Genomic DNA, 12083 nt, shown 5'->3' with positions numbered 1-12083 from the left:
TCGTGCGGTCAGAAATTATTTAAATTTTAAATTTTAAAATTCAAATTAAATAGTACCTAACGAAAACTGACCTCAAGATATACGATAAATGGACACGATTGCGTGATCCCTAAGATCCCTAGGAAATGGATCCGGCGAGGATCCTGGTTCATGTATTTTCTCCTTTTTCTCAACTTAAAACTACAGCCTGTCAGTATTCTTCTTTATTTATAAGTGAGAATTATTAGGTTTAATTTTCACAAAAAACGAATTCGAACCTCATTATTTCTAACTCATTGTGAGGCTAAAACTCACCTCATCTCCTTTAATGTAGATAATATTGTTTGTTCAAAAAAAAAAAATCAATAATCAATAAGACACATTGTGCCTTCCACTGTAAAGGCTTACCATTTTTATGATGTCATCCTTATATTATCATTGTGTGATCATTATGTTATTTAGGCCTGCCAAACGGGTCATGTTTGTCGTATTCGTGTCATTATCATGTAATACTTGTTATCTTAACGGGATCGTGTCGTGTCACACCCATTATCTTAACGAGTTCTTAACAAACAGGTAAAAATAACTCGATCCGTTATGACCCGTTAAGAAAAATCTTTTCTTTTATTTTTCCTCTAAATTTGCACATATCACATTGCCAGATAAATACTACTTCAAACATAAAAGATCAAATGCGCATGATATGCAAAATGAAGGAGTTTTTCTTTTCAAGGTTGTGAAGCTTTTCTCAGAAGTTAAAACCTTGCCAATGAAACTCAAAGCTTGCATGTTGTTTTTTTTTACAAAATACTTCAACAATTACCTCGATTAGGGCTCAAGATTCGCTCAATCTAGAGATAGATTAGAGGCAAAAGTAGCTGATGAATCGGTGGTGGGTTACTAGGTCATATGTGGTGACAGTATTGACAAACCTCGACCGGAGTCGAGACGTGCTGGCCGTCACGTGAGGGTGACGTAGCCAAGTGTGCAATAGAAGTGATAATAATGTGAATAAATAAAAAAAAACAAAACAAAACATATTTAACTAGAGATAATATGTAAGAGTGTGAAAGTGATAAAGTATAAGATAAACGCATATCAGAGCATAGGTAAAACCAAAGTGCAGTCGAACTAACTAAGTACTAATTATACAAATAGGGAGAAGATCCCTACTTTTATTTAGTAGAACGTCAGAATCACTATGTAGTCCTCGTGAGCCACCAATGATGAACAGCTACATAGAACCTGGAGGGGCATAAAATAGAAGGGTGAGTGGGCAAAAACAAAGCGTTTGAAAATGTATTTATCTTTATGAACATGATAACCCCTCTCCGTAAAACCCGTATAGTTTCCAGAAAATACTACTACGTAGGTATGAAAACCAATGCACAAGAGTAGTGAAAACTGAAGTATGCCATGTCGTAATATCTTAGCAATAATAAATGTAATCCAGGTGTGGAACCAATGTAAAATAGTATGCCAATCGGAGTCACTTAACATGACCTGTACAACTGGACTTGTAGCTCATCAATCTAGGCTAGCACACGAGTCAGAATCACCTACCTGTACGACAAGCTGGGTATAAAAATGTACGGTCAAGTGCTACAATCATGTGAAGGCTGTGTGATAATTCGCGGGTCACGTACGAGTTGGAACCACCTATTGTGGTCTGTACGACAGGCTGGCACCAAACTTGGATCTAAGGTGAGCGTGCGGTGTAGGAGGTGAACAATCATGTGAAGGCTGGCCCTAGCCCCAGGTGGGAGCACTAATACTAGGGTGCAACCATGATGAGCTCTAAATATATGTGTGCATACCAATGCAATACAACCCATTCAATCACATAATACTCACCTGAAGCTTACCTAAGTCTCCATAGCATCACACAATACAATGCACAAGTGTAACAATGCAATATTTAAAATGTAACTTATTTACGACATGGCAAGCAAAGCATAGTTCCATATAAAAAGTTTTTGAAAACTGTATATAAATATATATGTATAAATATATATGTATATATGTGTGTGTGTGTGTGTGTGTGTGTGTATAGAAAACAAATGCCCACTCACTGATAAGTAGTAGGATCGTAACCCCCTAGCTTCGCTTGTCCACGCTCGTCCTCGGGGTACATCTCACCTATATACGATATTATGTTAATTAATTAGCACATAAACAAAGCCTAGGATTAATTCGTCATACGTTGCTCAAACGGGATGTTTGAATATACCAACATGATTTACTCGACAACACGAACACCCCCATATTTTTAGAAAATTTTTTGGATGTTGGACGCGCCCTTAAGCGCAGGCACATGCCTAGCACACGGGAAGGAAACCCTAACGGCATTAGGAATATTCCGTTCAAATATCAGAATATTTCGTTAAACTCTAACGGTGTTACCTGACGCCGTTAGAATATTCCGTCAACTTTGACGGAATATTCTTTTTTTTCTTCGGTGGATCACGCCGGTCTTCCGCCGTCCACCACAGCCGGCTGCCGTCTGGTTCGCTGGTTTCTGGAAAATTTTCAAAGCTTAATATCTACGTCATTTCTCAACCAAAATCCATGAAATTTATATGGATTTGAAGGTCTTGAAGAGTAGAACACATTTGTACCTATTAGGAGTTCAAAATCCTGCAAAAAATGGTCGGAAAATTCCTTGGAAAATCCGGCCAATTTTGCAACTTTCCAAACTCGCCTATACCAACATTTGCTTCACTCCAAAACTATTCCAAAGTGTTAGGGAAGTTGGGTGGATACCTTTCCAAGCCTTAAAACATCGAAACCACTCCTGGATCTCGTTGGAGCAACTTGGTATGAGTCGATGGTCAAAATTCACCAAACTGAAACCTAAGGGTATGGCTAGGTTTGTGAGTTTGTGAGGAGTGTGATGGTAGTCTTTGTAGGTTCGATCCGTGCTATTTTGGTGTGGTTTGTGTGCGTGGGGTGTCTTGGGTGCAGAAGGAAAAAAAGAGAGGAGAAGAGTCGAGAAGGAGAGAGAAAGAGAGAGTGTACATGTATGTGTGTGTGTGGGTGTGTGTAATAGGCCAGAATCAGAAAATAATCTTTTCTGATTGGGTTGCCGTGAGAGAGAGAGATAGAGTTCCAATTGGCCCAAAGAAAGATAAAGGCCCAAAATCTGATTGGTTTAGAGATAATAGAAGCTGATATAATTGGACTTGTTTACGTATTCAATTAATCGTAACTTTTTCGTTACGAATCCAATTCGGCCCTAACTCACGTGACGTCGAGTACGATTTAACTACGACGGCGAGGAAATAATTTAAAACTACATATGTACATCCACGTCACTAAGCCAACGAGGCTAATATTGTCGCTTTACACACTAGGGGAGACAATATATATAATAATTTGGAACGGGTCGTCACAGTAGTGTAGTGGAGGGAGACTGGAGAGGGTGGTTGTGGACTCGTGGTTGGTTGAAGTTGAAGTTCGAGACTAAAATTCAAGAGTTCAATTCGAGAGAGAGAAAGAGAGCGGCTGCTTTGATTCGCCAATCAATATTTTGAGAATCAATATCAGGCAAGCGATGGAAGATATAATATGTCCTAGTCATTACCCACTCTCCACCTAATTCCCTTAAAAATGACATCCTACTCTTTAAAATGCTCTTCCAAGCTAGAGAATAATTTTGTCGAACTTTATTACCCAAAAAATACTCATCTCAAAGGTACTTACTCTTGACCAATGTCACCCACAAATTATTCTCATCCGTTAGAACCTTCCAACCCAACTTAGCTAGACAAGCATTATTAAACTGATCCAGACGCCTAACTCTAAGGCCACTGAATTTCTTGGGAGTGTGTTGTACACACCCTATCCCAAGCAACAGGAAAAATCTTCCTATCCCTACCCCAAAAGAAATCCCTGCACTCCATATTTAGCCTATTCAAAATTTTATCCGGGCATTTAAAACAAGACATAACATGGTTAGGCATACCTGTAAGATTTGAGTTAATAAGGGTAAGTCTACCCGCCTTAAAAAGGGTGTTTGCCTTCCAACCTGCTAGCTTTTGCTTAATCCCTTTTAACAGCTCATTCCCATTAACTTGATCTTTCCCAAATACAAATGTTATAAATACCAAGGTACCTAGCAATAGTTGTTTTGTGTTGGATTTGTAAAATATTAACAATATTATTTCTGATTTGTGAGTTAGTAATATTTGAACAACAAATGGATGACCTATGGAAATTAATATTTTGCCCAACCGCCTTAGCAAAAGGGTTCAAAATAGAGAGAATATTTCGTGCTCCCTTGGGGTAGCCTTAGCAAAAAGCAAACAATCGTCAACAAAAACTAAATTAGAGACCCTAAGGCCCGGGGAGACGATAAGAAACCAACATGGGATTTAGTACTATTAACCATCACATTAAGATACCTAATTAATGGTTCCATACAAATGATGAAAATGTAAGGCGAGAGGGGATCCCCATGCCTAATACCGATCTTTTAGATTTTATTCTGCAAATATACCATCGATATATTTTATTTGTAAAATCTATGTCATCCCATGGAGTTTATACAAATGATATTGGATGAAACCAGATGGAAGTATGAGTTACAGCATTCATGTTTGTAATGGCTGACAATCACCAAACTCCAATGGAACTATGATATGAAATTGCCTATGAATCAACCATAGGCAACAATTCTCAATTTTAATTTACAAAATCAAAGAAACAAACATTAATCATCAAAATTATCTCCTCAATGCAAAATGCATATCCGGTTCAAAATTGATCAGTCAATCTTCATCTACTCTTCGCTAGCAGCCTTGGCGCTCCGAAAACCCTTCTTCAACTCAGCAACTCTCTTCATACAAGCAGCCTTCGACTTCCCGGGCACAGCAGCTGCAATCTTCTCCCACCTCATTGACACTTCCTTTGGAAATGCCTTCAGGGCATTGAACAATGCAATGTCTTCAGTAGAAGCCCAACTCTCTTTCTTCACTTCACCATTTTCCGCCATCAACTCATCACCCATCTCTAGATTCCCACTTTCAAATTTCTTGTCATTGGGCTTACGCTTCTTCAAGAACTCTGCATATGAATCTGAATCACTCACTTTCTTCTCTCCCAATTCTTTGGCCTTCTTGATCACACTCTCCACCTTATGCCTTCCTTGAAATGACTCGGCAATAACCTCCCACCGTCTCAGCTTCCCCACCGGGTGCTTCAACAGCAGTTTCTTTAAAAACTCAGCATCCTCCTCAACCCACTCCATCTCTTCACCAAAAACCACTGACCCATTACCATTACCTTCGGAAGCCTCACACTTTTTCTCTTCTCTCAAAGACCCACCAACAGTTTCGGCCACCGGCATCGAATCTGTCCCCAATTCATCAAACCGACGCAGTTTTGATCTCTTTTGAGACATCCTCTTCTTCGATTCGTCCTCTACATGGGTTGCAATTTCTGGAAAGTCCATGACTGGGCCGTGACCAACCCGTATGTCACCACCAGTGACGGGTGCAGGAGCGAATCGGCTGATGAGGAGGGAGAGAGCGGCCCAAATGAGTAGAGATTGGTAGGGTTCATTTTGGGGGAAGAAGAAGGCAAGACCCAGTAACAGAAATGAGATCAAGACGGTTAAAAAAAAGAATGGTTTGCTGAGATTATTGTAATAGGGTTGTGGGTTTGCAGCAGAAGAAGCTACTGCTTTGGATTGGAAAAGGAACCTTGGCCTTGCGTCCTCATCCAAAAATTCCATTTTTGGATCTTAGAGCTAAAAGCTTTAGACACAGCTTTATATATATGCTACTAGTCCTTGTGGTTCTTCTGAAGGTCAAACGTGAAGGCTTTGCTTAGGAAGCATCGCTGAAAGGTAAAATAGGAAGGTATGTATCAATACTATCCAGCCTGTAGATGTAAAGAACAAAGAAATCTGAAAAATGAGCACCATAATCTGTTAACAGAAACCATGGTAAATAGCTAGACACTCACCACATAATTCAAAAAAGTAAACAGAAAGAAAACTTAACAAACTAAAGACTTTCACTCGCTAAAGCGTTAAGCCAATCAAATTGAACCTGTGAACATCTCCCATTCTTCTCCTTAAATGAAATTTGATAGCCTGCTCACTGTTTTCACTTTTCCTAGTGAATGGTAACACGCCAACTTCAAACTCATATTGATCAAACATTTTGGAAGTTAGAAATTAAATAAACTCGGAAAACAATTAAATGATCAATTATCATTACACTCCGAATCCACTAAGTAACTTTTGGGCACATCGAAGGGATAGAGAATTGAATGATAAACAATCAAGCTGCATGGTCCAAATTGGAACTCAATTCACTCGTTACTCTATAAACTTAAAATCATGTTAAAACTAGTAAAAATGCAAGTGAATCTTGAAAAAGCTCCTTAAGTAACTAGTGCTTTCATCAAAAACGTTTTCAGTCATTTTAAAGGCACTTCCAAACAAAAATGTCGAATGTTACAAAAAGAAAAACTTTGTGAGTATAATGTTAATTTGTAACACCTGAGACCTTTGCGTAGTATTTCAATCTCGTTTTTCACATATACTATATACAAGAACAATACACAAGGGAACTCAAAACGAATACACACAATGATACAATGCATCCATGTAAATTTACTACATACATGCAAACTAATCAAATTTGTTTTCTTTGTTCAGTAGGAAAAAGGGCATTGATTCTACAAGTCCTTTCACCGAAAATAAACACAAACGTTTATATACTGCAGAATTACTGGGAGAGGGTTGATAATAAGATGAGATGAGCAAATACAACAGTTCCACAATTTAATACTCTAAATAAATAAATAAATTGAAAATTCAAATTGTAATCGTTCATCAATTAGATTAGCAGCAGAAGAATCAGAGAAAATGGAAATAGAGAGGTGAATAAGTTTAGGGAACGGAACCTCAGCCTGGAGAAGTTACCAGAAACACCCAAAAATGGGAGAAGGAGAGATGCGGCTGGAACCTCAGCCTGGAGTAGATCCAGTTGGACTCAGTCTGTGAACGGAACCGACAAGATTGAGATTTCAGAGACGTCTGATTTTGTAGATCCGGAGACCAAAATAAACCAACCACGCGACGTCGTTCCCGTTTTTCTTTAATTTATTATGGCCAAATCGGATAAATAATTATATGGTGTACTCCGTTAGCAAATTTAGTCCAAAACTGATTTTTTTATTAATTATCTGTTAATATATGTTAATATATGTGTAAAATTGTAAATTTAGTCTAAAACTGATTTTTTTTTTATCAATTATCTGTTAATATATGTTAATATACGTGTAAAATTGTATTTTGACATGGGCACTCTTCCTCGTCTCTCTGCTCTCTCTGTAATTTGAATTTTCACAAAACCAGTTCTGAGAAAGCCATCATTGAGATCGGCAAGAAGCTTCAAGACTGTCCTCTTGTTGCTTTCTACGAACAGCAAGAAAGCCGTCATTGAGATCTCCAAGTTCCCTTCGGGCTCTCTGCTGCTTCAGAACAAACCTGTAGAAGAAGGTGAAGTTGTTGATGATGGCGATGGTCACGTGCGGGGAATAATGGATGAGGTTCTCGGTTTCTTCACTGAGATTTCGGTGATGCCGGACTGCTTGACCGACTTTCCTACAACGCTTGACCATGGTAAAATTGCTGAATTTCACTCCAAATTGAATGCAATATTGGTTTTGCCTATTTTCTTTGTGCCTGTTGCTTTAATTTTTTAAAGAAGTTGTGGAGAATTGAAAAGAAATCACGTTTCTAGGAGGAAGCTTTGATTTGTTTTGAAGAAATCGAATTTATTCGAAAGCTGTTATGATGATTTTCGTTCGGTTCGATTTTGTGTTCTACTTTTGTAATGGTAGATACCGGAGTTGGAATCAGGGACCTCTTAATTTGTTTGTGATTGCGATACAACAATTGACAAGATAATTTGAAACAAATTAACATGACATTTGTGTTGGCAAGTTTATGCTGATTGAATTTGAACCAGACATGGTGTTGTACAAATACAAATTACGGACCTTCTTCTTATCCATACTTCTCGGACATGGTGTTGTGAAAGTACAAATTACAGACCTTGTTCTTATACAGTGGACATTATAAAGACGAGGAAGAAGAAGGTGCACACGTCAAAGTACAATATTACGGATGTATTAGTAGATAGTTAACGGAAAAATCACTTTTGAACTAAATTTGCTAACGGAGTACACCATAGGGGTTTAAATCCGAGTTTTTTTATATCACAGGGGCTATCTTTCAAATATCTTATGGCCACATGGATCATTTATCCAATTTGACCTTTACTTATTTAGTTAAGTTTCTTTTGAGGAAATCAAAATTGCCTTATCAGTGCAAGTTTCTCTGTTAAGGATGGGTCATGTGAACGCTGTAAGCTGTTATTTATGGAGGGTATTAGATTCTTATTGAGTTTTATGTGATGAAATAGGGCGCAGGGTCCATATTATTAATATTCACTTTTAGTTTCGCAAAAAGGCCCAAAGGTAATTGGACAAAATTACCCCTAAAACAAAAAAAGATTACAACTTTGAATAAAAAATGGTTTCAGTTAATAGCATATTACACCACAAGGCTTGAGAGTCATTTGAAAAATGAAGCATGAGACTTCAATTTTCTGAATTGTACCAATTTAAGCTCTTTGTCAATTCAACCATCTAATTAGATGTTAAGTATTGATGTGATATAAACTTAACCTACATTTCAAGAACTCATGAACTGCCATTTTCAATATTTGATACCTTACTCTTTTAATCTTTTTATAAATTGACGGTCAATGTATGCTTAAACTATCTCTTTAATTTTAACTTCTTTTAGATTTTTTGTAACATTTTTATTTCATTTTGTTCGTTCATCTTTTTCATTTTTTTTATTTTTTTGTATCCAATTAATAGGTAGTTAGAATGTCACATTCCGGTTCGGGCTTCCATCACATCTTGGGTTCGACTCCACTATAGCATGATATTATCCGTTTTGGGCCCCGATCACACACTCACGGTTTTGTTTCTAGGAACTCACACGAGAACTTCCTAGTGGGTCACCCATCCTGAGATTGCTCTCGCATGAACTCACTTAACTTCAGAGTTCTGATAGAACCCGAAGCCAGTGAACTCCCAAAATGCCTCGTACTAGGTAGAGATAGGAATATACATATAAGGCTTACATGATCCACTCCCCTAGGCGATATGGGATGTTACATAGAATTTCGAAAATTTAGATTTTACAAATCAATCAAATAACCAACATTCTAGTTTAGACTGTATAGAGTTTCTTAGAGGCCATTTGATAATTATTTCATTATTTAGTTTCTGACCAAAATTTGAAAACTCAAAAAAGTGGGTTTGGATTTTTAATTTTCAGTTTTGTAGTGTTTTTTATAATTGAAAATAGTTGTCAAACTGGTTTTTAATTTTAATTTTAAAGAAAAGTAAACAGAATGTTAAAACCAAAAACTTGAAGAAAAAAAATAGTTATCAAACGTCTATTTAGTCCTACACTCTCCATCTTCTCCTAACTTGTGGTCAAGATTCTTGTTAGCAGGCATCATATCGAAAGATTTCTCAATGTGTCTAGAATATGAGGTGGTACATGGTACATCATATGTCACTATACAAGTGGTGGTACATTTGAAAAATTAAACTACCCTTCACTTATATAATGATATGTGGTTTACAAGTGATGGGTACACCGTCATGTGGCATGTCGTGCCAATAAAATAAGTACATGTAGATAAGAACTTACACACGTCTTTAACTGAACTATAAGTCTTTATTTCATGGAAAAATGAGTATTCGGTCCCTAGTTTCTAATGTTCATTGACTACTGAGACCTTATTAGTTTTCAAATTTTGATTCAAGTCCCTAGCATTAATGTGATAATGAAGTAACATGTTTATTACATAATTTTTTAATATAAAAATTAGTAATTAATTTAGGGTTTAATACTCACACCTTTATTAAACTCCTAATTAATTTTCAATTCAAACATTTCCAAAATAATAAATAATAAAATTAGATTAAGCTTGTGACAGCCCGTTCCGAAAATTTTAAAACGTACACGTGAAAAGACGATCTTGCCCCTAGTGTGATTTTTACGTTGTGTGGTTGTTTTGAGCTTGGTGTGGTTGGTTTTGCACCACACATTTTCCCCCACACATTCCCTTCACCCTTTCCCTGTCCCTGCACCTGTCCCGTGCCATTTTCCCCTCCATTTGTACGGACATACCTAGAAACCACCCAAATCTTCACAGATCGAAGAAACAAAGTACATATCCATGCTCGTGAGGTCCGTAGAAGTGCAACCATACCCATTTCAGGTAAGAATACCTTCATTTTCACGTCGAACTTGAGATACCCGATTTTTGGCACTGCTCATGCACACGTAAATTCTTATGTTTTTGAGAATTTCAAGCTTGTAGGAAGCTTGGTGAGGTCCTTAGGAGGCTCGGGGTGGTTCGTTTGAAGGTTTTGGACGTCGGGATCGTGAGTTTCGAGGTTGGCTAGAGTTGGTGGTGTTTTCCCGGCGAGATTTCGTGGATTTTAGCACTTGAAAGTGGTATGATTTTGTTCCTCTCGTTGTAAGCTTCATTTTGGTACCAATTTTGTGAAATTTGGTTGAAAAACGAAGAAGATAGGACGATTTGAATTTTTTCTCGATTTTCCGTTGCCGGAGCCTCGCCGGAGAAGACAACGGAATATTCCGTCAGTTTGGACGGAATATTCCTAACGCTGTTGACGGAATCTGTTAAAGTTAACGGAATATTCTTGACGGCGTTAACTAACGCCGTCAGTGTGCCAGGCACGTGCCTGCGCGTGGCTGGCGCGTGTGGCCGTGCCTTGGCCAGCGCGTGGGGGCGCGTGCGACGGTGAAAATTTTTTCTAAAAATATGGGGATGTTCCTGAGGTTGAGTAGATCATGTTGGTGTATTCATACACCCCATTTGAGCATTGTATGAGAAGTTATTTCATAAGGTTGGTTATGTACTTTAAAATTAACGTTTTTATAGTTGTTTCGCATATAGGTGATACCTATCCCGAGGACGAGCGCGGTCACTCGAGGCAAGGGGGTTACGACCCTTCCACATACTAGTGAGTGGGCTTTTGGTTTTCCATATATACCTATATACTTATGTTTTTCCCAGAAATTGATTTGAAACATTTATTCGTTTATATGCCATGCATTATATTGTCGTTTGTTTATGCATTGTTAGTTGCATATAGATATATGTATGTTTGGTGCTGCGGACGCACAGGTAGGTGCTAGGTGAGTATGATGTATGTTTACTTTCAGTAGTGATTTGAGATGTATAGAGAGCTCATAACCTGCACCCCCGGTGTCAGTGCTCCCGCCCAGAGTTGGGCGCAGTCCTTCACGTGATGTTCACCTCCTGCACCACACACTCATCTTGGATCCAAGTTAGGTGCACAGTCCTGTCGTACAGACCATTTTAGGTGGTTCCAACTCGTAGGTGACCCGCGATTATTCGCCCAGCCTTCACGTGATCGTAGCACTTGAGCATACTTATATTACACCCAGGCTTGTCGTACAAACCACTTTAGGTGGTTCCGACTCGTGTGCAGGTGTAGTTAGTGAGAGTGAGATTTGAGCTCTAGATTCAGCCGTACAGGTCACGTTAGGTGACTCTGGCTGACAGATTATATGACATTGATGTGATAGTACCTGAGCACTTGCATTTTACTTCGAGATTTTGGCATAGCATATTTTTGAGCATGACTTATATATATGTATCTATATTCTATTTTCTGGGAAGTATACAGGTTTTACGGCGAAGGGTTAGAACTTATTTATGAAATGGTTTTGAAAAGCTTTGTTTTTTCCCACGCTTTTGTTTTGCGCCCCTCCAGGTTCTAGTTGGCTAGCACGTTTGGTGGTTTCCCTTAGGATTTCCCCGGCATATCTGATAGACGATCACCAGTGTAGGACCACCTTCGGGTGTGCTTTTGTTGTGTCGTTTTCTCCCGGACTGCATTAGGCTTTCATGCTCTGAACTTAGTGTTCACACTTACGCTTGCACTCGTTCGATATTACTTTGTGTAAAGCTAGTTTTTATTTATTCGTACTATTTATATTTTAT

General features: G+C 38.2%; 1 protein-coding gene across 8 annotated transcripts; it reads right to left on the bottom strand.

The window, feature by feature from the left end:
* Positions 1-4492: 4492 nt before the first annotated feature.
* Positions 4493-7061, bottom strand: LOC103931603 (transcription factor MAMYB-like). Of its 8 annotated transcripts, XM_048570683.1 has the most exons (3): positions 6895-7059; positions 5863-5887; positions 4493-5781 (listed from the first exon to the last, which is right to left on the bottom strand). In XM_048570683.1, exon 3 carries the CDS (start codon positions 5711-5713, stop codon positions 4760-4762), a length of 954 nt encoding a protein of 317 aa, XP_048426640.1. In that variant the 5' UTR covers positions 5714-5781; positions 5863-5887; positions 6895-7059; the 3' UTR covers positions 4493-4759. The 8 variants fall into 8 exon arrangements, with proteins under 8 accessions (XP_048426640.1, XP_048426634.1, XP_048426633.1 ...); XM_048570677.1 differs by lacking the exon at positions 5863-5887 and having other exon boundaries at positions 4493-5820; positions 6033-7061; XM_048570676.1 differs by having other exon boundaries at positions 4493-6098.
* Positions 7062-12083: the final 5022 nt, after the last annotated feature.

Source organism: the organism of the source record quoted next, unplaced genomic scaffold (genome assembly GCF_019419815.1).
Source record: "Pyrus x bretschneideri cultivar Hongxiangsu unplaced genomic scaffold, Pyrus_bretschneideri_v1 Contig54, whole genome shotgun sequence".
Classification (NCBI taxonomy): Eukaryota; Viridiplantae; Streptophyta; class Magnoliopsida; order Rosales; family Rosaceae; genus Pyrus; species Pyrus x bretschneideri.
The sequence above is the reverse complement of the archived record's forward strand: the minus strand, read 5'-3'. Positions and strand labels throughout refer to the sequence as shown.